Raw genomic sequence first — 25,224 nt, 5'->3', positions numbered from 1 at the left:
TCAGTAGCCACACCCTGTAACTTAAAAGTCCTTTCCACCTTTAATGTGTTGCCACATCTATTCTGAATCTCAGTGTATCGAGTGAAATCATTAAGCTACAGCATAGATCTTTTGTTATTGCTGTACTTGTTCTAGCCTAAACCAGACAGATGGAAGGCTGGCCCTTACCTGTAATTTCTTCAGCAAGGCTGCCTCTGTGTGGTTCCCTTGTTTAACTTGCTTGGCTTTCCAATATTGTTTCTGAGCAGAATATCGGTTCATAGGGCACACCTTAAAGAGGCAGTCTATGACAAACCAACAAACAAAAACACTGTAACTAAGGAGACCAGCATTTCTTAGATTTCCCTTATAGCCTAGCATTGGAATCTCGGAATCCCTGAGTATAAATAACATTTAAACATCATCTAGCCCATGCTCCAGTCAACTGTTAAATTATCCCTATAACATCCTTTTTAAATAATCATTTAGCCTGTTAGAATACCACCTTTTTCATTAATTTATAGGAAATCATAGCTAGCGTGATCTATAAAGAAATCAAACCAATGTAATCATTATAAAGCACTTCTTAATTATAATAAGGTGCCTGGACTTAGAAAGTCAATAGAATAAGATTAGTGCCTTTCACTGCCTTATCTGACGTTGCACAATTAATTACTTATTCATGGTATGTATCTTTGACAGCCAAAGTGATGGAAGAAGTAGAAACAATCACAGTAATCAAGCAGTCGCATTTCAGTCATCTATTCCCCAAGCTTCCACATACCTGGGGTGAACATGGTGTAGACATCTGAGACGCAGTATGTTATAAGGGAAAAACAAAGCAAAACAAAAAAAACTAAATCAAGATTATAGTCCTAACTCTACTACTAAATGTCGAGTTAGGAAATCATAGTGGAATAATATAGTTAGTGATATCTCTAAGTCAAAAAACAAATTTTTTTTCTGTTAATGAGGAAAATGCAAGTTTGACTAAATAAAGGCCTTCATATGCTAATGATTCTGTACATTTGTGGAATGGATAACACACAATTTAGAATAAAGGTCAATTCCGAATATTCTATAATAAAGGAGTATTGACATAGAAGATCTAAACATTATTTTCATTTTTCTCACAAAAAATTGTAAGAATTCTATGTACCAAATTTACCTTGTTTTGATCGATGTGTTAATATTTACAATCATTCCCATTTTTCAAGCATGTTTCACAAAAATAAAATTCAGTCGGCTCAAACATACATTTTAGCCACATTCTTGACTATATTATATGTGCACTCATTCTTTTATTCTCTTTAAAATTAATTATAAAATTAAATGAGACGACCTCTTTTCATATCTCACTTTTTTATGGTTCTAATGGCACACATGACCAAGAAATATGACCATAAATTTTTTAAGGAATTTTTCAAAGTCAGAAGAAATAATGACTTTTTTCCTATAGCTTGTAATTATAAACACAAGTTCTATTGATTACCTCCCACCTACACATACAAAGCTATAGAAAACATTATTAACTTCTGGTCTAAAAGTTACTTATGTGGATGAGTAAAGATTTTATAACCAACAGAAAACAGACACCTTCTAACTGCTGAAAGTTGGTTGAGAGACTGTTAGAACTACAGTAGGTTACAGGAATCATCACTTAGAACAACGGTGTGAAAACCAAATAACTGGACCTGAAAACTGTTTTTCTTGACAACATATTTAATTAGCCCTAGAAAATATTTCCTATATATTAGTATCTACAAAGAGAATACACAATTTTTTCAAGCACACATATAGAGGTTGTTTACAGATAGCTCCAAAAGAGTACTCCCAATTTAATACAGCAGGCGATTTAGACTGTCCTATATCAGGCAAGTGGCCAAACTCTACATTGTTTAGTGTAGCAAAAACACAAGTCCATATTCAAGTAGAACTGAACTCTATAATCTGCAGTCTCTACTTCTGACTTCCTTTAACTATGAAAAGAGAAAAAAAAAATGTGTTCTTCTCCATAACTTCAAATTCCTAATTAAGTTCATTAGGAAATGGTCTTTTTTTTTTTTTTTTTTTTTTGCTGCGTTGGGTCTTCATTGCTGCACGTGGCTTTCTCTAGTTGTGGCGAGCGGGGGCTACTCTTTGTTGAGGTGCGTGGGCTTCTCATTGAGGTGGCTTCTCTTGTGGCAGAGCACAGGCTCTAGGCACGCAGGCTTCAGTAGTTGTGGCACGCGGGCTCAGTAGTGGCTCACCGGCTCTAGAGCGCGAGCTTCAGTAGTTGTGGCGCACAGGCTTAGAAGCTCCGCGGCGTGTGGGATCTTCCCAGACCAGGGCTGGAATCCGTGTCCCCTGCACTGGCAGGCGGATTCTTAAGCACTGCGCCACCAGGGAAGGCCAGGAAATGGTCTTTTGACAAAGAAAATATTTGTCCTAAATTCTAGACCAACCAGTACAGTAGCACTCCTAACTAGTGGTATCCTTAGGTAACTAGGAAAGAAACTGGGTGTTGTGATCCTCGTCATCATAGCTAAAGTGATTGTGAAGCGAAGTTAAGCATCCAGCCAACTAAGGTTTACTGCCTAGGTTGTGCCTCTGGGTGCTGTAAGGCTCAGACCCTGTCCTCAGAAGCCCTCAGTCTAGCGGGTGAAACAGGCTGAAGTTTTTCAATGGGGCTCTGGGGAAGGTGCTGTGTGGTTCAGAGATGAATGCGACCTTTCACATTCTTTAGGGGAGGCCAGAAAAGTCTTCCAAAAAAGAAGGCACAAGTCAAGTGTTAAAGAACCCATACTAATTCAGCACATTCGCGAGAGGGTTCAAATGCTCAGAGGGGAGGGGCGTCCCAACCAGAGCCCATGGCCGGTACAAGGGCAGCGAAGGAGAATGCCCAGGGACCTGCCAACCGTGCCGAAAAACGACAGCCCCAGCTGCGAAATGAAATCGGTGAGGCTGGCTGAAATCAGCCTCTGCAGAGTGCCACGTTCTAGGTTAGAAGTATGCACTTCATCCCAGGGAAAATGCGAACTCTTATACAGGGTTTTCAGCTCTTACAGCACGTGAAGGATGATGTGAACACGAGGCAAGAAACCCAGCACAAAAGCCAACTGCCAGTGTGATGAGAGACAGGGAGGATCTGAATCTGGGCGTATGGGAGCTCTAGGGTAGCTGTAGATTTAAAAACAAAGCAGCAGAACCAACAGGCTTGGTCATATCTCTTAGTGTGGGGTGGGGAAGGGCGAGGGAGAGAGAGAATGAGGATGGCCAAACAGGCTTCCCATCCACTCCCTCTGAGACACTAAGGCTTAGATTTCCACAGCCCTTTCCATTTTCAGGGCCCGCAGCTGTATGGTTCTCCTCAGCAACCCTCCCCAGGAGGCAACTCATTTTGTAAATAACCGATCTGTTTCTGCGTGGCAACTAATATCACAGGACTATTTTGGTTGACAGGAGGGAACCTAGGGCATGCAGATGTCTGTAAAAATGCTTGTGGTGGTGGTGATTGTGACAGGTGTGTGTGTGTGTGCATGCGTGTGTGTGTAATTCTCCCTCTGCCTCCTTTGGAAAACTTTTTTAAAAATCTACTGGTCTTGGACTAGTCGTGTATTTTGTCTGATTCTAAATTTACTACATAATAAATGCATTAATAATACCTGCCACGCCTAATTCATAGGGCTGCTCAGGTGCGCAAAAAAGAGAATCTGTGAAACTACTCTGTGAACTGAAAGGCATATTATAAGTGTAAGGTATTATTATCAATATTGTTTCATTCGTTCAGCGATAGCTTCACTGAGAGGTGACTAAACCCTTACAGAGCTCTCAGCAAAGAGCTTCAATAAGTAGAATTCTTGGATTAAACCCAAACATAACCCAAAAGTGCCCAATTCGTGACAAAGTGTTCACCCCTTTGTTTTAAGATACCACGATGTGTTTTTTTATACAGTTCTTGAATTCCCTGAAACAGCATGGCAGGGAGCAGAGAGTGAAAGCTCCATTACCTTGTAATATCTTTTAAAATATGCAGAAGCAATCACTAGCGCCAGCATGGATGCAGCCTTTGACGAAAAGCCTGTGTTTCTCTGGCATGCAGGAACCCAGAGCTATTCACACTCCTCACCCTGCTTCTAGAACTAGCTCTCTAGAATCCCTTAGTCAGCTCATTCTCTAAAGTTAGAGATGTATAAACTGCTAGGGAAAAAGGTCTTGGGGGTTTTCTAATTAGAAACCTGCTCAGTGCCATTTATTAACTAGGTAACAACAATCTTTTCAGCATTTCAAGACTCAAAGAATAATAAAAAAGGCAAGATTTGCTTCATAGAGCAAACACCAAAAGCACAAAGAGAAGGAAGTAATTTGAGTTAAATTTTTTGAAAGCTTAACCTTAAGAACTAAGGCCAGCAACTTCACAGAATTACATAAGTTTAGGAAATGTTAGAAATTCCACAAAATGGGCTATGTTCAGTCGGGCAACATGCTAGAAACAATGTCTCAGATTTAGAACTGTTTTTTTACAACCGTGGAAGGAAACCAAGCCTCCCAGAAGTGCTCGTGTTAAACTAAAAGATCTGCTGGCATCTTTAACCTGCGAATAAATGCTAGTGGAGGGAAGAAATATGAAAGCCATTCAAATGGTGTGGAGCACATAATCCATGGTATATAACACCCTGCGAATCAAAGAACTAACCTTCTCACGCGATTCCACGTACGTCTGGAAGGAACCCAGTCTAAACCTCCACTCACAATACCTCACTAAATAGTTCTGCAACGTTTTGCTTTGTATGTATACAAGTACTTCCTAAAATATTTGTATCTAAGGCAGCTTCTGCACCCCAGAAATTGACTTTAGGACCCCATTCTGGGCTATTATATAGGATGTTCAAGTTACGTAGCAGCCAGCAATTTCCTTTGGTAATGGTGGAAAGAAAACTTTGTTTCATTTCTCCTCCCTCCAAAAGATGTTGTAAGATTTTTTTTTAAATTTTTTTTGATGTGGACTATTTTTAAAGTCTTTATTTAATGTGTTACACTATTGCTTCTGTTTTTGTGTTTTTGGTTTTATGGACCCAAGCCATGTGGGATCTTAGCTCCCTGACCAGGGATCGAGCCCGCACCCCTGCTTTGGAAGGCAAAGTCTTAACTACCGGACCGCTAGGGAATTCCCCAGATGTGTGTACGATTTAAATGAGGCAAGACATAATTAAACCATCAGCAAATGCCTGTCACAAAGCAGGCTCTTTCGTGGTAGCTTGTAAAATTACCTCATACTGATTACAGGGAACGTGGTTCTCAAGGGCTTTATTGTCTCCACATGGAGAAAGGTGAGGAGGGAGGAGCTTTCCTTTTTCTCTTTTTCATATAAACAGGATGGAGAAGAATTCCATGAAGACAACAGAACCTTCCCAATGATAAACTGGAAAGTGGTAACAAAACTCTCCCTAGGGTCAGGGACAGGCAGACAAGGGGCCACTAGACACCAGCAATTAGAATTCAGAGTTGGTCAGGGGAGAGGTACACATTCATTAGCCAAAAATATAACTGTAGCTCTCTTTTTGTTTTTCAGTTTCTCTAAGAAATGCATCCTGAAATACAGTGTGTGTATAGAACTCTTTATGTTTAGAGTGTGTTTTTAAAAGGAGTCTGTTTTGTTTATGCATGGAAATTTCAAACCAAACATCTACTCCTTTGGTCATAGTCAAAAGCAAGTACAGAGAGGGTATGTAAGAGGCAAAGTGTCCTCTAGAATGTTACAAAGGCCAAAGAAAATTTATTGCAGTTGTTAGCAAACATTAAAATTTATCACAATATATGGCTGGACGACCATGAATTATTACAGGATAACTTCCTCTAAGCAAAAGTCAGCTATTTTACTACTCAAGAGGGAGAGAAACAGCCTTTTGTAATTATAGGCTTGTAGACTACAAAGATGTTAGAACTCGAAGGGGCCCGAGATAAAATCCAACCTTCCCCTTCTCTGAGATAAACAAGCAAAACCTCAGAGTGAGTTGCCTTAGTCATTCACGACAGACTCTCTAGATTAAAATAATTTATAAATATGAACAAGTTCAACCACACATAGGATGCTTGAAAGCCCTGACAAGTGACTGCCTGGCCCCTTGGTGGCAGGGATGTTAATACCATACTTTGTAAGGACCTACTGTATAGCACAGGGAACTCTACTCAATGCTCTTTACTGGCTTATATGGGAAAAGAATCTTAAAAAGAGTGGATATATGTATATGTATAACTCCTTCACCTTGCTGTACACCTGAAGCTAACACAGACTGTAAATCAACTATACTCCAAAAAACATTTTTAAGTACAAATAAAAAAAATTTTTTAAATACCATACTTGGTTTGCTCATTACAGATTACTGCCATGGAGTACTTTATGAACTATATAGAGTACTATATATTGATAATAAAGATCATTTGATCCTCACAACACCCTTGAGATTTAGCCAGGATTATTTTCTCCATATTCCAGAGAAGGAAACTGAGACTCTTCTTAAGTCCACACAGTTGGTAAGGAAATGAGCTGGAATTTGAACTGAGATCCTCTGATATATGTCTTTATCTATCTACATCCATAGATACATAAATATCTGATATCTAGATAGATAGATAGATAGATAGATATAAAAGAGTTGTAATACTTCAAAAGAAACATTTATGTTTTCTCATGGGAAATATGCCACATGTGCATATACAATTAATGGTAAGACATCAATAGGAATGCTATAAAATATTAGTCTCAAAAACATTAATTATCTGAATCCTAGATTAATGGCTAAATACTCAGAAACAAATGAAACTTTCTATTTTGCTTCCGTTGGAGTGAGGCAGAAAAACTAAATCCAAATGCACCAATGCTAATTTTCATTCTTGTCAAGTTGTAAATTTTAGCATTAAGCAAACCATTACATTAGTCATAAGTAGAAATCGCTATCAGAACATCATAATGTATAATTTTTCAATTAATTTTTCCCATCCTCAAATTATCATATTAACAGTGATAATCAAAAAAAAGTGTAATAAGCAGACTGATTCCAAAATCAAAATACAAGTCTCCAAATCCCATTACACAAATATTAAGTCTGAAAGAAAAGAAATGCAAGTAAATTTATATATACATAAATGTGTGTGTCTATACATATAGACACATACATACACAATACTTACATATATAATATATTTTATATATGTTTACTTGTATTTTCATTTATAAGTATATAATATACTGCTATAGTGTCTCCTACGTATCAGCGGTGGTCACATTCCATCACTTAATTCTTCTAAAAACCCTCTGAGGTAACCATTAGCTTGATAAATGAAGAAAGAAAAACTCTAAACGTTTTAAAGATCTATCCTAAAGTCTCAAAACTAGTTTTAAGACTTAATCCAGATCAATCTCTGTCCAAAGCCCATCTTCGTAATTTCATAGAAGACACTCCATATTTATGAAATTAAAACATAAAAAAATACATGTACTTCACATCCATTAGGACAGTTAATTTTTTTTAAAAGAGCAGAAAATAACAAGAGTTGGAGTGAATGTGGAGAAACTGGAACCCTTGTGCATTGTTGGTGGGGATATAAAATGATGCAGCCACTATGAAAAACAGTATGGCAACTGCTCAAAGAATAAGGTTTGATCATAAGATTACCATATGATCCAGCAATTCCACTGCTGAGTATACAACAGAATTGAAAGTTGAGTCTCTTATGTTCATAGCAGCATTATTCACAATAGACAAAAAGTAGAAGCAATACAAATGTCCATCAAGAGATGAATGGATAAACGAAACGTGGTATACATTTACAAGGGAATATTATTCAGCCATAAAAAGAATAAAACTTCTGATACATGCTAAAAAAGTGCATTTAGGTACATTCACTGAAATTAAAACACACAACAGGATAGTCTAGCTTTCCCTGGTTTCATACTTCTAGAGACCTGAATTTCTCCTATAAGGGCCCCAAAATGTATGAAAAAGAGACTATCCAAGTATCTGTAACTATGACTTAATAGAAGTAAAGCAGCAAGTTAGAAACAGTGGGCAGGGAATTTTATGGCCTCAAGGCCTCCACTTGGAAAGTCCTAATTTTCGAATAGCTGAACAACTAAATGCTTAAGACAGGTAAATTCATTTTATAGAGATAGGCTTTTTAAACCAGTTTTAGCATTGCAATAATAACTCCTGGCCTACATTTTTTTTAAGTCAAACACAGGATATTTTATGCCATGTTACAGTTATGTAATGGAGACTTATGTAATATTTAGATTGAAGAATTGCTCACTGTTCATTGTCTAGTTACTAAATTAATTGCAATTCTCATCTGGAAGAACCAAAACAAAATCAGTTTGTTGTGCTAGGTCCTCTGTGAGCAGATATTTACCCATAAGAACAAAAAAAGATCATAAAGTCCTAATCATCATTATTACTGTAGATTTATGCCCAAGTGAGGCTAGCTTTTTGTTGCTTATTATAACCATAAAGCATCTATCTCTATAAATAATTTAGCAGTCAATGGACAATAACTTTAGAGAAGTGTTTTTAAAACTGTAATTGTGAAAACCAGGTTTCAAGTCAATTTATTTGGTTCAATCAGCCATTTATAAATGGAATGGAATGGAGTGGAATAGAATTGAATGGAACAGGAAGGGAAGGGAAGAGAAGTAGAGGACACTGCAATAGCAAGTAATCTTTTCAAGAAACTTGTTTCTGAGGGCCTACTGTAGAGCACAGGGAACTCTGCTCAATATTCTGTAATAACCTAAATGGGAAAAGAATTTAAAAAAGAATAGATATATGTATAACTGAATCACTTCACTGTACACTAACACAACATTGTTAATCAATATAAAATTAAAAAATTTTTTAAACTCTGAAAAAAAAAAGAAACTTCTTTCTGGGGTGTGTGTGGTGTGTGTGTGTGTGTGTGTGTGTACATGCTGGATTACAATGTGAAATGTACAGTATTCCATACTGAGAGTTGCAATAAAAAGTGTCTGAGGACTTCCCTGGTGGCACAGTAGTTAGGAATCCGCCTACTAATTCAGAGGACAGGAGGTCGAGCCCTGGTCCAGGAAGACCTCACATGCCGCGGAGCAACTAAGCCCGTGCGCCACAACTACTGAGCCTGCTCTCTAGAGCCCACAAGCCACAACTACTGAGCCCGTGTGCCATAACTACTGAAGCCCGCGTGCCTATGGCCCATGCTCCGCAACAAGAGAAGCCCCGCACCACAACAAAGAGTAGCCCCCACTCACCACAACTAGAGAAAGCCCGCGCACAGCAACAAAGACCTAACACAGCCATAAATAAATAAATTTATTTTTTTTAAAAAGTGTTTGAAAGTCACTATTCTAGAGGGCTATACATGTATATAATTTAGGGTTAAGGGAACCGAAATATTTTAAAAAAACAAATAAATATAAAGAGAAGAGAAGAGGAGAGGAGGAGAGGGGGAGGGGGAGGGAGGAGAGGAAGCAAGGACGGGAAGGAGGGAAGAAAGGAATGGAAGGAGGGAGGGAGGAAGGAATCCTGTGGTCAGGAGGAGAGAAAACAGAGACTACTAAGGGACCTTCTTTTTGCTCTATAATTACTTTTGAAGTCCAGCTTTCACTTTGAAATAAAAACTATCCTTTTATTAACTGCCCCGTCAAATTTTTATATAGCCAATTACAATGAAACAGGAAGATGCCCTTTTAAATATATCTTCCTCCTTTTCACCCCCACTCTAGTTAACTTCTACCTTTACTCCTGTACCTATCCATCAAATGGTATCTTTCATTAGTTAATATGTTTGCATGTAACTCTACGTTCACAACCTATTATCTGGTATATGGAAGATGCTCAGAATCTGCAGGGGAAACACCTGCCAAGTTGCCTGAGAAACAATCATTAGATTTCTGTTCTTTCTGCTCCGAAAGGTTTTAGTCTTTTTTGTATCCTGTTAAAATGCAAAAACCTGAGAAGGGAACACACTAAGATCGTGGTTCTCAGTTTAAAACTGGAGATGGGTTGGTGCTGCAGGTCTGGGGAAAGCTCCTTTTACATTACCAACGCCTGGGAAGGATGTGAGGAAAGGGGTGCATCCAATTTTCCGATGGCGCAGACTGGGGAGGAATAACTAATTTGACAGACAAAAATCTAGATTTTTAAATAATCTCTACAGGACAAACATCAACATAATTAAACTTCAAACAAACATACAGTTCTGCATTTAAATTCAGAAAAATTCAACTGCTTCGGTATCTGATAGACTTGAATTCAACTTCATATAATTATAGTGACCATACAGCCCTGTGTGCCCAGGACAATTCTGGTTTATGCCTGTTACCTGTGCCTAATTATTAATTGTATCCTTTTTCACTCTCAAAAGTGTCCTGGTTTAGATGATAAAGTATATGCTCACCCCAAATATAATAAATGAATACCGTGATGTGGCAGCTGGAAAACTGATGGAGCCATTTTAGACTTACTCATGGAAGAATGGAGCCCCAACCAGAGAAGCAGGGACACATCCAGAATATTAGGCTCAATTATAGACACCTTGGGACTTCCCTGGCAGTCCAGTTGTTAAGATTCCGCGCTTCCAATGCAGGGGAGCAGGTTTGATCCCTGGTTGGGGAACTAAGATCCCACATGCCGTGTGGCCAAACAAAAAAAAAAAGTTATAGATGTCTAGAATGCTGGGCTCAATTATAGCTGCCACATTTTAAGTGGCATCCTGACAAAATAGCCTGTATCCAAAGTTGGGCAAATGGGAAAGCAGGCATAATATAGAAATCACGTTGTTTGAAGAACAATGGTTGGAACTGGAAAACACTGCCCAACACAGGAAAGAAACAGTAGGCGTAATCTTACTTTATAAAGCTGAAGGTCTACATGTAAAAAGGGGGAGACATTTTTTTTCTATACTAATTCACTATCAATTAGTTCAATGTAAGGAAAATCTTGCCAGCAATTGGAAATGTCCAAAAAATACAAATTAATCACAGACAGGTGAACTTTTACAATAGTGTTCAGGCAGAGGCAGAAATGCTGTAGAAGGGATCTTGCATTGGGAAGACGGCCCCTTCCAAATACTACTTACTACCTTCTGTTTTATGACGGGACTTGTGGCAGAGATGATTGGCATGAAAGGGTAGAGCTCATGTCTAGTATTTACTGATAAAAAGCTCAGACGGCTCACCTGCCCCAGCTGTGTTTATCACATTGTGGATGGGTCTGGAATCTCACTATTACAAGGACCAGAAAATTGCAGCCTTGGATCTTATAAGCCTTCTACTATTAAATACCTGTCAGTACTAGGTTAAAATACTCAAAGTTAAAGCACTACATAAATATCCATTATTATTACTTCCAACTTTACATTCCAGATGAGCAAATACAGTTGTGTTTATTATATCTCGGAGTTTCAGAAGCGTGATGCTTGTTGTGATGTTCTATCACTTAAGTTTTTTAATTTCATAAGATACTCCCAGATGAAAAGAAGATGAACAGAAAACTAAAGTTTAAAGAATGATAACCAAGAAAGACTCTGTCCCCACAAAACACACCACACACACACACACACACACACACACACACACTCTAATAGCAGCTAACACTGAATGATCAAGCACTATGTACCAAGCACTATGATAAGAGCTCCACGTGGATTCTTTAATCTTCACAGAAAAATAAGAGGCAGGTCCTACTATCATTCCCATTTTACAGACGGTGAAACTGGAGGTCGAAGGTTAGGTTCTGCCCAGGGTCACAGAGTTAAACAAGTGGCGGAGCTGGGATTCAAACACACGCCACTAACTTCGGGGTCTGTGCTTTTATACGCTGAAGGTGGAAAGGACACACATAACCCAGCTATGTTGCACGTTTGGAAGTAAGGGCAGTAGATATTGAAGAAGTGGGAAGTGGCAGAAAGTAGGCTGGACATGAACCTGCTTTTCAGAAGAAGGAAACTGAAAGACGGGGTGACAGAGAAGCTGCTGCAGAAAACAGGGCAGGGGAAATCAAAGCATGAGGAGGTATTTTCTTCTCCCTGTAATTTTTTGTCATCTCCTTCCACTTTTCCTCTTCCCTCCACAACTGTAAATTTTTTTGTTGTCCTCTTCCTTCACTTTCTAGGTTCTCTCTCATTCCATCTCTCTTTTCAGTTTTGTCTAGTTCTTTCTTTTCTCCTAATCATTTTCTTCCTTTCATTTTACTCTTTCCCCAATCTCTTCTCTGAACTTTCTCTTTACTTTTCTTTTTTTTAATTTTCTCTTCCTTACATGATTACAAAGTTGTGCTTAAGAGGTATTATGATTTTCCTTGGATAAGATTGAACCTTTTGTATTTCAAATAAAATACAGATGAATTGGACATTTTCTTATCAAAACTCAACTTAAAATTAACTTGCAAAAGCAAAACATATATCTAACAAGGGCTTGGATCCAGAATATAGAAAGTATTTTTACAATGCAATAAAGGAACACATACAACCCAACAGATATGAACAGACACGTCACCAAAGAAAGATACACGGAAGGCCAGTAAGCACAGGAAAAGATGCTCAACATCACTGGTCATTAAGGAAATGCAAATTAAAACCACAGTCACATACCACTACACACCCCCTAGAAAGGCTAAAATAAAAAAGAATGACAATATCACTGTGGTGAAGATGTGGGGCAACTGGAAGCCTCGCACATGGCACATACATACATGTATACATACCCTCATTCATGGTACGAAGCAAATGGTTCAGCAACTTGAGAAAACGTTTTGGTAATTTCTTGAAAAGTTAAACATATACTGAATATATGATTCAGCAATCCCCATTCCTAGGTATTTACTCAAGAGAACTAAAACACACAAAGCCTCGTACAAAAATGTTCATATCAACAATCATTCATAATAGCCACAAAAAAAGGGAAACAACCCAGCTCCAAATGCGGTAGTATATCTATACAACGGAATGCTACTGAGCCGAGAAAGAGGACTGAACTACTGATACACACAAGAGCATGAATAAATCTCAAAAACATACACTAAGGGAAAGAAGCCAGACACAAAAAACTATACACCATGCGATGCCACTTATAGAAAATTCTAGAAAAGTCAAACCTAGAGCATCCACGAGAAAGTCAGTGGTTCACCTGGCACTGGGCTGGGGACAAGGATTGACTGCAAAGGGGCAAGAAGAATTTTTTTTGCGGGGAGGGCGGGACGGTGATAGAAGTATGATTATAGTGTTGGCTGCACAACTGTTACCAAAACTCATTGAGCTGAGCACTTAAAATGGGTGAATGTGATTGTATGTAAGTTATTGTGCAAGAAAACATCAATAGATTTGTAGACAGCCCTCAACTGCTTACTTGTCTATGGATCAGTGGTGTCCCATAAATATTCTTAAGATAAAAGATAAACCTTGGACTGCCCTGGGGGCGCAGTGGTTAAGTAACCACCTGCCAATGCAGGGGACACGGGTTCCATCCCTGGTCCGGGAAGATCCCACATGCCGCGGAGCAACTAAGCCTGTGAGCCACAAATACTGAGCCCGCGTACCACAACTACTGAAGCCCGGCCGCCCTAGGGCCCGTGTGCCACAACTACTGAACCCATGTGCCACAACTACTGAAACCCGTGCACCTAGAGCCCATGCTCCACAACAAGAGAAGCCACCACAGTGAGGAGCCCGTGCACCACAACCAAGAGTAGCCCCTGCTCACCACAACTAGAGAAAGCCGCACGCAGCAATGAAGACCCAACGCAGCCAGCAAAACAAATAAATTAATTAATTAAATAAAAATAATTTTTTTTTAAAAGATAAACTTTGAGGACATAATAAGGACTTGTTTTTGTTGTTTGGGTTGTGGTTTGCTTGGTCTGGGAGGAGGAGTTAGACGGGGTGACTTGTCAGCTACATAACAGGCTCTAGCTGCCTGCCCTGCACCTGGAGGCTCTCACACATACTTGGCAGTTGACTGATAAGACACAACCAGGGGTGCACCTGGGACATCTGGTTAAACCTAGTGAGACACATTTTCCTAAACATGCCACACAATAAAATTGAGGCTTATTCCAAACTTTAATTTTAATTTGGAGGAAAGAACAGCCTGGAATACCTTGTCCCACCTGAAAGTGTGTGACACAGACTGAGTCACATCAAAAGGACTTGAAGAGGGATGAGGCTTGTTGTGAAGTTCTCAAATACTAGCAGAACTGAAAGAATGAGGACTTCACAACAAGCCTCATCCTTGAACAAGAATGAGGCTACCTGTGCATAAAGATTAATGACTAAATTGGATTAAAGCACATCAAATACGTTAAAGTCCATGAGTTCATAGTTATAAGAAAAATACTTATTAGTACTCTTTGGAGGTCAGGGTACCAACTCATTACTCTAAATACGAGGAAGTAAAGGAAACTAAGCATTAAAAAAGAAAGACAAGAAAAGAGGAAGGTAAAACAGCACATATGCAGCGTATACACAGAAGCATGTCTGTGCTACCCTGCAAAGTGGAAGAAGCAAGCTGCACCACACTGCATAATGTGATCTCAGGGTTGTAAAAACAAACAAATCTACACCATGCTTGACAAAAACTCCAGGACGATAAACTAGCAACCTTGAGGAATGGAAATGGGCATTGCAGAGCAGGGAAAATTATTTTCATTTTGTGCTTTTTATTACTTTTATAAAAATTTTAAGCCAATAATTTTTTTTTAATTTTTTTCTTCATTTTCCAAGAAAAAGATCTAACTTACTATGGACTACTTAATTGGTCACTTCATTTAGTCCACACACGTTCTTTTCCATGGAACTCTGTGATTGAGTGGCACCCAATTATTCATCCATGAAGAAAATGTGAGACAGGAAACTCTGCCAGGCTGAGGAGGGGAAGGCTCCTGGTGAGGAAGGAAGCTGGAGGCGTGCACACCCAGCTCCGAGGCCAGCGGCACCTGCGGCCAGGGCAATGCCTTCTCAGCCTAGGAGGGTCCAGTTCAACTGCAATGTATCCTTTTTAATCTCCAGTTAAGGAGCTGAACAGGAGTGGTGAAGAATACAATTAGAAAAGTTCTCAAATGCTAGCAGAACTGAAAGAATGAGGACTTCACAACAATAACAGTGACTTTGTAAGTGCTAGTAATTCTTACCCCTTCTGTCAAAGAGATCAGGATCTCTGTATTAGCCAGTGTTATATCTGTGACTATATGGTCCTTCCTATGTGAACATCAGTTAACAGCTTGGAATAGAAGATCTTAAAGAGTTAGGGGAAGGCTGAAGAGGACTGATATTTTTAAGGTATTACAAAATTGAGAAGATTCTTTTTTTAATACTTTACTTTATTTCATTTCATTTCATTTGGCCATGCCATGAGGCATGCGGGATCTTAGTTCCCCAGCCAGGGACTGAACCTGTGCCCCCAGCGGTGGAAGGGTGAAGTCTTAACCACTGGACAGCCAGGGAATTCCCCAAAATTGAGAAGATCCTTAACCTAGGAACCAAGAACACACAGTTGGATGGGATTCATGGAGGTTCATAAATCCCACAAAGGTGTAAGATAAATTGTGTGTGTGTGTGTGTGTGTGTGTACATTTTCTATGGGAGGGCCTATAGCTTTTATCAGATTTTAAGAGGGATCTAGGCCCCTCAAAACCCGTAGTGACCACTACTGTAAGGTAATGCACCATTATAAATTATCTTAGGCTCTCAAGCTGGTAACTGTACAAACATAGTGAGCCGTAGGCAGGCATGAGCTAAGCTCTGCTTTGTTAATCAACAGGAGAAAAAGTATATAAGGAAGGAGAGGATTGTTACAAGATGCTTTTCAGAGAGATTAAACAGAAGAAAAGTCAGTCCTAAATGTGTGCCCAGGTAGGGAAGGACTCCTGCAGCAGGTTGGCAAGAAGCCAAGGGCATATCCAGCACCAACATGAATAAGCACGCTGGAATGATGCGGAAAGACAGATAAAGAAGGATGGCCTAGCAACCTCACTTCTGTGTATTTACCCAGGAGAAATGAGTGCCTTTTCCACCAAAAGACATATAAAGAATGTTCACAGCAGTATTATTCACCATAGCCTCAAACTGGCAACAACCCACATGTCCATCAATCGGAGACAGATAAATTGCCGCATGTTCATAGAACAGAATCCTAAAAAGTAATGAAAAAGAATGAACTGCTGCAACATGCAACAACAAAAATGAATTAATTACACAGACATAATGTTGATCAGAAGAAACCAGCCACACAAGGATGTGCTTTTCACTCCTAGGTCTATACTCAAGAGAATTGAAAACGTGTGTCCCACACAAAAAAACTGTACGTGAATGTTTATAGCAACATTATTCATACCAGCCTAAAATTGGAAGCAACCCAAATTTCCATCAACTGAGGACAGATAAACAAAATATCGTATATTCCCACAATTCGGGTATTATTCAGGAGTAAAAAGGAATGATTTCCTGATTCGTGATACAACATGAATAAACCTTGAAAATATGATACTAAGTGAAAGAAGCCAGTCACAAAAGGCCACATGTTATATGTTTCCATTTATATGAAATGTCCAGAATACACAAGTCCATAGGAACACGAAATAGATTCGTGGTTGCCAGGGGTAGAAGTGGGGGAGATGGGGGAGTGACAACTAATAGCTACATCTTTTGGGGATGTTGAAAAGTTCTGGAATTAGAGAGTGGTGATAGTTGCATAAATTTGTAAATATACTAAATAACACTGAATTGTGCATTTTAAAATGTAAATTTTTATGGTATATACATTATATCTCAATTTGAAAGCTTAATTAAAAAATACTGTGGGGCTTCCCTGGTGGCGCAGTGGTTGAGAGTCTGCCTGCCGATGCGGGGAACACGGGTTCGTGCCCTGGTCCGGGAAGAGCTCACATGCCACAGAGCGGCTGGGCCCGTAAGCCATGGCCGCTGAGCCTGTGCGTCTGGAGCCTGTGCCCCGTAACGGGAGAGGCCACAACAGTGAGAGGCCCGCGTACTGCAAAATAAAGAAAGAAAAGAAAAGAAAAAATATGAAAAGCAGCAAGGGAAAAACAACAAACAACACACAAGGGAATCCCCATAAGTTTAACAGCTAATCTTTCAGCAGGAACTCTGCAACCCAGAAAGGAGTGGCAGGACATATTTAAAGTGATGGAGGAGAAAAACCTACAACCAAGATCACTCTACCCAGCAAGGATCTCATTCAGATTTGATGGAGAAATTAAGACCTTTACAGACAAGCAAACACTAAGAGAATTCAGCACCACCAAACCAGCATTACAACAAATGCTAAAGGAATTTCTCTAGTCAGAAAACACAAGAGAAGGAAAAGACCTCCAATAACAAACCCAGAACAATTAAGAAAATGGTCATAGGAACATACATATAGATAATTACCTTAAATGTAAATGGATTAAATGCTCCAAACAAAAGACATAGACTGGCTGAATGTATACAAAAACAAGATCCGTATATACACTGTCTAAAAGAGACCCACTTCAAACTTAGGGACTGAAAGTGAGGGGATGGAAAAATATATTCCATGCAAATGGAAATCAAAAGAAAGCTGGAGAAGCAATTCTCATATCAGATAAAATAGATGTTAAAACAAAGACTATTACAAGAGACAAAGAAGGAGACTACATAATGATCAAGAGATCAATCCAAGAAGAAGAAGATATAACAGTTGTAAATATTTATGTACCCAACATAGGAGCACCTCAATACATAAGGCAAATACTAACAGTCATAAAAGGGGAAATCAACAGTAACACAGTCATAGTAGGGAACTTTTAACACCCCACTTTCACCAATGGACAGAACATACAAAATGAAAATAAATAAGGAAACACAGCTTTAAATGATACATTAAACAAGATGGATTTAATTGATATTTATAAGACATTCCATCCAAAAACAACAGAATACACATTCCTCTCAAGTGTTCATGGAACACTCTCCAGGATAGATCATATCTTGGGTCACAAATCAAGCCTTGGTAAATTTAAGAAAATTGAAATCATATCAATTATTTTTTCCGACCACAACGCTATGAGACTAGATATCAATTACAGGAAAAAAAACTGTAAAAAATACAAACACTTGGAGGCTAAACAGTACACTACTTAATAACCAAGAGATCACTGAAGATATCAAAGAGGAAATCAAAAAATACTTAGAAACAAATGACAGTGAAAACACGATGACCCAAAACCTATGCAGCAAAAGCAGTTCTAAGAGGGCAGTTTATAGCAATACAATCCTACCTGAAGAAACAAGAAGCATCTCAAATAAACAACCCAACTTTACACCTAAAGCAATTAGAGAGAGAAGAACAAAAAAAAAACCCAAAGTTAGCAGAAGGAAAGAAATCATAAAGATCAGATGAGAAATAAATGAAAAATAAATAAAGGAAACAATAGCAAAGATCAATAAAACTAAAAGCTGGTTCTTTGAGAAGATAAACAAAATTGATGAACCATTAGTCAGACTCATCAAGATAAAAAGGGAGAAGACTCAAATTAGAAATGAAGAAGGAGAAGTAACAACTGACACTGCAGAAATACAAAGGATCATGAGAGATTACTACAAGCAACCCTATGCCAATAAAACCAACAACCTGGAAGAAATGGACAAATACTTAGAAATGCACAACCTTCCAAGACTGAGCCAGAAAGAAATAGAAAATATGAACAGACCAATCACAAGCACTGAAATGGAAACTGTGATTAAAAATCTTCCAAGAAGAGCCCAGGACCAAATGGCTTCACAGGCGAATTCTATCAAACATTTAGAGACGAGCTAACACCTATCCTTCTCAAACTCTTCCAAAATATAGCAGAGGGAAGAACACTCCCAAACTCATTCTACGAGGCCACCATCACCTTGATACCAAAACCAGACAAGGATGTCACAAAGAAAGAAAACAACAGGCCAATATCACTGACGAACATAAATGCAAAAACCCTCAATAAAATACTACCAAACAGAATCCAACAGCACATTAAAAGGATCATACACCATGATCAAGTGGGGTTTATTCCAGGAATGCAAGGATTCTTCAATATACGCAAATCAATCAGTGTGATACACCATATTAACAAATTGAGGGAGAAAAACAATGTGATCATGTCAATAGATGCAGAGAAAGCTTTCAACAAAATTCAACACCCATTTATGATAAAAACCCTGCAGAAAGTAAGCATAGAGGGAAATTACCGCAACATCTTAAAGGCCATATATGACAAACCCACAGCCAACATCATCCTCAATGATGAAAAACTGATACCATTTCCACTAAGATCAGGAATGAGACAAGGTTGCCCACTCTCACCACTCCTATTCAACATAGTTTTGGAAGTTTTAGCCACAGCAATCAGAGAAGAAAAAGAAATAAAAGGAGTCCAAATCAGAAAAGAAGAAGTAAAGCTGTCAGTGTTTGCAGATGACATGACACTATACATAGAGAATCCTAAAGATGCTACCAGAAAACTACTAGAGCTAATCAATGAATTTGGTAAAGTAGCAGGATACAAAATTAATGTACAGAAATCTCTTGCATTCCTATACACTAATGATGAAAAATCTGAAAGTGAAATTAAGAAAACACTCCCATTTACCATTGAAACAAAAAGAATAAAATATCTAGAAATAAACCTACCTAAGGAGACAAAAGACCTATATGCAGAAAATTATAAGACACTGATGAAAGAAATTAAAGGAGATACAAATAGATGGAGAGATATACCATGTTCTTGGATTGGAAGAATCAACATTGTGAAAATGACTCCACTACCCAAAGCAATCAACAGATTCAATGCAATCACTATCAAACTGCCACTGGCATTTTTCACAGAACTAGAACAAAAAATTTCACATTTTGTATGGAAACACAAAAGACCCTGAATAGCCAAAGCAATCTTTTGAAAGAAAAACGGAGCTGGAGGAATCAGGCTCCCTGACTTCAGACTATACTACAAAGCTACTGTAATCAAGACAATATGGTACTGGCACAAAAGCAGAAATACAGATCAATGGAAAAGGATAGAAAGCCCAGAGATAAACCCACGCACATATGGTCACCTTATCTTTGATAAAGGAGGCAAAAATATACAGTGGAGAAAAGACAGCCTCTCCAATAACTGGTGCTGGGAAAACTGGACAGCTACATGTAAAAGAATCAAATTAGAACACTCCCTAATACCATTCACAAAAATAAACTCAAAATGGATTAAAGACCTAAGTGTAAGGCCAGACACTATCAAACTCTTTGAGGAAATCATAGGCAGAACACTCTATGACATGTGTTCATAAGATCCTTTTTGACCCACCTCCTAGAGAAATGGAAAGAAAAAGAAAAAGAAACAAATGGGACCTAATGAAACTTAAAAGTTTTTGCACAGCAAAGGAAACCATCAACAAGATGAAAATACAACCCTCAGAATGGGAGAAAATATTTGCAAATGAAGCAACTGACAAAGGATTAATCTCCAAAATTTACAAGCAGCTCATGAAGCTCAATATCAAAAAAACAAACAACCCAATCCAAAAATGGGCAGAAGACCTAAAAAGACATCTCTCCAAAGAAGATATACAGATTGCCAACAAACACATGAAAGAATGCTCAACATCATTAAACATTAGAGAAATGCAAATCGAAACTACAATGAGATATCATCTCACACCAGTCAGAATGGCCATCATCAAAAAATCTACAAACAATAAATGCTGGCGAGGGTGTGCAGAAAGGGAACCCTCTTGCAACTGTTTGTGGGAACGTAAATTGATACAGCCACTATGGAGAACAGTATGGAGGTTCCTTAAAAGACTAAAAATAGAACTACTATATGACCCAGCAATCCCACTACTGGGCATATACCCTGAGAAAACCATAATTCAAAAAGAGTCTTGTACCAAAATGTTCATTACAGCTCCATTTACAATAGCCAGAAAATGAAAGCAACCTAAGTGTCCATCTACAGATGAATGGATAAAGAAGATGTAGCATATATATACAATGCAATATTACTCAGCCATAAAAAGAAACGAAATTGAGTTATTTGTAGTGAGGTGGATGGACCTAGAGTCTGTCATACAGAGTGAAGTAAGTCAGAAAGAGAAAGACAAATACCGTATGCTAACACATATATATGGAAGTTAAAAGGAAAAAATGGTCATGAAGAACCTAGGGGCAAGACGGGAATAAAGACACAGACCTACTAGAGAATGGACTTGAGGATATGGAGAGAGGGAAGGGTAAGCTGGGACAAAGTGAGAGAGAGGCATGGACATATATACACTACCAAACGTAAAATAGATAGCTAGTAGGAAGCAGCCGCATAGCAACGGGAGATCAGCTCGGTGCTTTGTGACCACCTAGAGGGGTGGGATAGGGAGGGTGGGAGGGAGGGAGACGCAAGACTGTAGAGATATGGGGACATATGTATATGTATAACTGATGCACTTTGTTATAAAGCAGAAACTAACACACCATTTTAAAGCAATTATACTCCAATAAAGATGGTTAAAAAAAAAAAAAAACCAAGGATTAATAAAAACAAAAAAAATAATAATAAAAGAATAAAAACCCTAGAGCCATCTTTGACTCCCATCTCTTGTACCTCATATCCAAAATAATAAAACCCCTATAGGTTCTCTTTTTTTTAACCCACTGGAATAGATACAATTTTATTTTTTATTTATTTTTTTTGTTGTTGAAGTATAGTTGATTTATGACATTGTGTTAGTTTCAGGTGTACAGCAAAGTGATTCAGTTAACATATATATATATTGATACATCTATTCTGTTCCAGATTCTTTTCCCTTATAGGTTTTTACAAAATATTGAGTAGAGTTCCCTGTGCTATACAGTAGGTCCTTGTTGGTTATCTATTTTATACATAGTAGTGTGTGTGTGTGTTAATCCCAAACTCCTAATTTATCCCTCCCCGCCTTTCCCTTTAGTAACCATAAATTTGTTTTCTATGTCTGTTTTGCATATAAATTCATTTGCATCATCTTTTATATTCTACTCATAAGCAATGTCATATGATATTTGTCTTTCTCTGTCTGACTTACTGTGCTTAGCATGATAATCTCTAGGTCCATCCATGTTGCTGCAAATGGCATTATTTCCTTTTCTAACACCATACACAAAAATAAACCCAAAGTCGATTAAAGACCTAAATGTATGACCAGATACTATAAATCTCCCAGAGGGAAACAGGCAGAACACCCTTTGACATAAACTGCACCAATATCCATTTGCACCCGTCTCCTAGAGTAATGGAAATAAAAACAAAAACAGACAAATGGGACCTAATTAAACTTAAAAGTTTTTGCACAGCAAAGGAAACCATAAACAAAACAAAAAGAAACCTACAGTATAGGGTTTTTTGGGGTTTTGGGGTTTTATTTTGTTTTTTTTTAGATGTTGGGGGTAGGAGTTTACTAATTAATTTATTTTTGCTGTGTTGGGTCTTCGTTACTGGGCAACGGCTTTCTCTAGTTGCGGCAAGCGGGGACCACTCTTCATGGCAGTGCATGGGCCTCTCACTATCGCGGCCTCTCTTGTTGCAGAGCACGGGCTCCAGACTCGCAGGCTCAGTAGTTGCGGCCCACGGGCCTAGTTGCTCCGCAGCATGTGGGATCCTCCCAGACCAGGGCTCGAACCCGTGTCCCCTGCATTAGCAGGCAGATTCTCAACCACTGCGCCACCAGGGAAGCCCCTACAGTATACGTTTTACCTTTAAAATATATCTAGAATCTGCTTTCTTACCAACTCATCGATCTGATCCAAATCACCACAATCTCTCTCCTGGCTACAGCAACACCGTCCTAGCAAACCTCCCTCTTTCTGCCCCTCTGACTGTTGAGTCTCCACAAGGCAGGGGGAGTGAATCCACTGAAACACAAGTCAGGTCCCACAGCCTCTGCTCAAAACCCTCCAGTGGCTCCAGTCTTTCACCTCCACCATCCCCAAGGACTGTCCTGACTTCACCTGCCACCCCCCAGGCCACTCCCGAGGTCCCCGCCAGCCACCCTACCTGCTTGCTACTGCTGGCACTTAACCAGGACACCTCCACCTCAGAGCCTCTGGCCTGGCTGCTCCCTCTGCCTTTGCCTTTTCCCCAGAATTTCTGCATGGTCAACTCTGACTCCCACCTTAGGCCTCTGCTTAAATATCAGTGAAGCCTCCCCTGGCCCTGTAAAAATAGCACCCCTTTTCCAGCCTGCATTCTAGGCTGCCCTGCTTTTTTTTTCCACCTAGCGTGTCACCACCTGATAAATGCCTGGCACTTAGTAGGTGCTCAATGAATGTTTCCTGAATAAATGAATAAAGGAGTGAAAGAAATGAATAAAAATTAGTGATATTAATCCTTGGATGTTGAATAAAATCCCACAACCTTTGGTACAATCTGAATTTTTTTATCATAAGCATGGATTAATTGGACCATAAACGAAAGACATAAGGCACAACCACAGGAGCCTGCAATTTAACTGGATCCTACCCATGATAGGCCTAAAAAGTAAAACAAAAACAAGAAAGCACAAAGAAGTGTGTTGTCTTTTCCTGAAAGTGGTTGCTATGATCTTTTAAAAGGAAAATGTTAGCATAGAGGAAATAAATTTGCAGGCAAAATGTTATTATTCATTTAGAGATTGCCCGGAGACGTTCTCTGTTAAAAAGTTAGGCAAATGATGGCAGGTGCCACTTCTTTGAGCTAAAATGTTTTTGTGAAAGTGAGAGATCCTTCCCAGGTAGCAGTATCATAAATGTTCTCACAGGTCACAGAGGCCCATCCTGCCCACAGGTTAGTTGTAGCTTTGCCGGAACGGGCAGGCTTTGATGTGATGCAGGAACGGCAAACAACAGACCTCCCGTGCTCCTCGCCTGCCAGATGAAAACATGGTAACAGAAAAGAGACCAGGTGCTTTTGCCTTTTATCCTTGAACAAACAGCGGAGGCGCGGTTTTGATTGCACTTCTAATGATGACACGTAGTGATGCTCCCATTCTGTGTGACTGAATCCAGGCAAAGGACAGCAGCAACCCTCTGAGCCACAGACATAAAAGTTTATTTGAGGTATAAATTCTGGATGCTCTAACAATACGGTAAGTGGTACAGGATTATTTTTCAATAGTCCAAACGGCAACGTTGAACTATCAGCTTGTTAGAACGACTGCCACCGAGAAAGCTGACTCACACTGTTTGCAGCGCCCTTGAACTCCTTCCCATAGCCACCGCCTCAAGAAAGGAGAAGAAATGCCTTAACAAAATCCTCACTTAGAGAAGTCTATAGGGGAATCACAATCTCACCACACAAAAATTAAGAAACGTTTGGTTTAAAAGAGAGAGAGAGAAATGTGTTTGTCATAATGTTATTTTGTGTAACACAATTCTCAAAAAGTGGCTCTACCTAATGTATACAAAGAGAATTACACCAGAGTGGTTATTCATAACTCAAATTTTAGTCCTTACTAAACAGAGACTGGCATAGCAGATGTTCAATAAGTACCAATTTAACTGAAATTTAATTCTAAAACATAAACTTCACTCTTCCAAGAAGCTATCCTGACTATAGCAACTCATAAGAAATCCCCTTCTCAGATCCCTCCAATACTTACTATCCAACGGTGATTATAAACGGCTTTGTTGTTCTTTATTTTATACAAAGAGGCTTATCTCCCCCAACTGACCTCCCAACTCCCTCAAACTCAGAGACTGAGCATTAAATTTCTTTTGAATAACCCAACAGCACCTAACCAAGGGGACACAGAGTGGGATTAAATATAAAAACATCTCACCCCATTTATCCCAAGGGAGCACAAACAGCTCGAAATGTAACATTCCTGCAAACCACACAACATGCGCACACACACACACACACACACACACCCATACACGTTCTTGCATGGCTTTTCATGAGCTGCTTCTTTGAAGACCCAGTAAAATCTGCATGCAAATGGAGGCCACCTAGAGAATGAGCCCATTCTATTTCGCCCCATGTCCCACATTTACTGAGCTAGAGAAGACAGGGCTAGTGTTCTCTGTGGTGTGCAGGAAGCACTGGATGTGAGTTTGAATAGGAAATGAGCAGAAACAACCTGACAATTTGCCACTCTAAACCGTGAACACTTCTTTCCTCAGCTACTGCTCGGTCCTACTTGGTGTGGCCTGACTCCTGGGAGATCAGGTCTGATGACTCACGTCTTTTTCAAAGGAGTCTACGGGAGATTTCATCCAGA

General features: G+C 39.1%; 1 protein-coding gene across 3 annotated transcripts in view; it reads right to left on the bottom strand.

Moving 5' to 3' along the window:
- The window catches only part of ITPR2 (inositol 1,4,5-trisphosphate receptor type 2), a 523,170-nt gene that overhangs the window by 418,232 nt on the left and 79,714 nt on the right, over nt 1-25,224 (bottom strand). For all 3 annotated transcript variants that reach the window (XM_065887013.1, XM_065887016.1, XM_065887015.1), the window contains exon 3: nt 169-284. In XM_065887013.1, coding sequence (XP_065743085.1) covers nt 169-284 — 116 coding nt within the window. The remainder of the gene's footprint in view (nt 1-168; nt 285-25,224) is intronic.

This window comes from Phocoena phocoena, chromosome 11 (genome assembly GCF_963924675.1).
Source record: "Phocoena phocoena chromosome 11, mPhoPho1.1, whole genome shotgun sequence".
In the NCBI taxonomy this organism is placed as follows: domain Eukaryota; kingdom Metazoa; phylum Chordata; class Mammalia; order Artiodactyla; family Phocoenidae; genus Phocoena; species Phocoena phocoena.
This window is presented reverse-complemented; position numbering and strand designations above follow the sequence as displayed.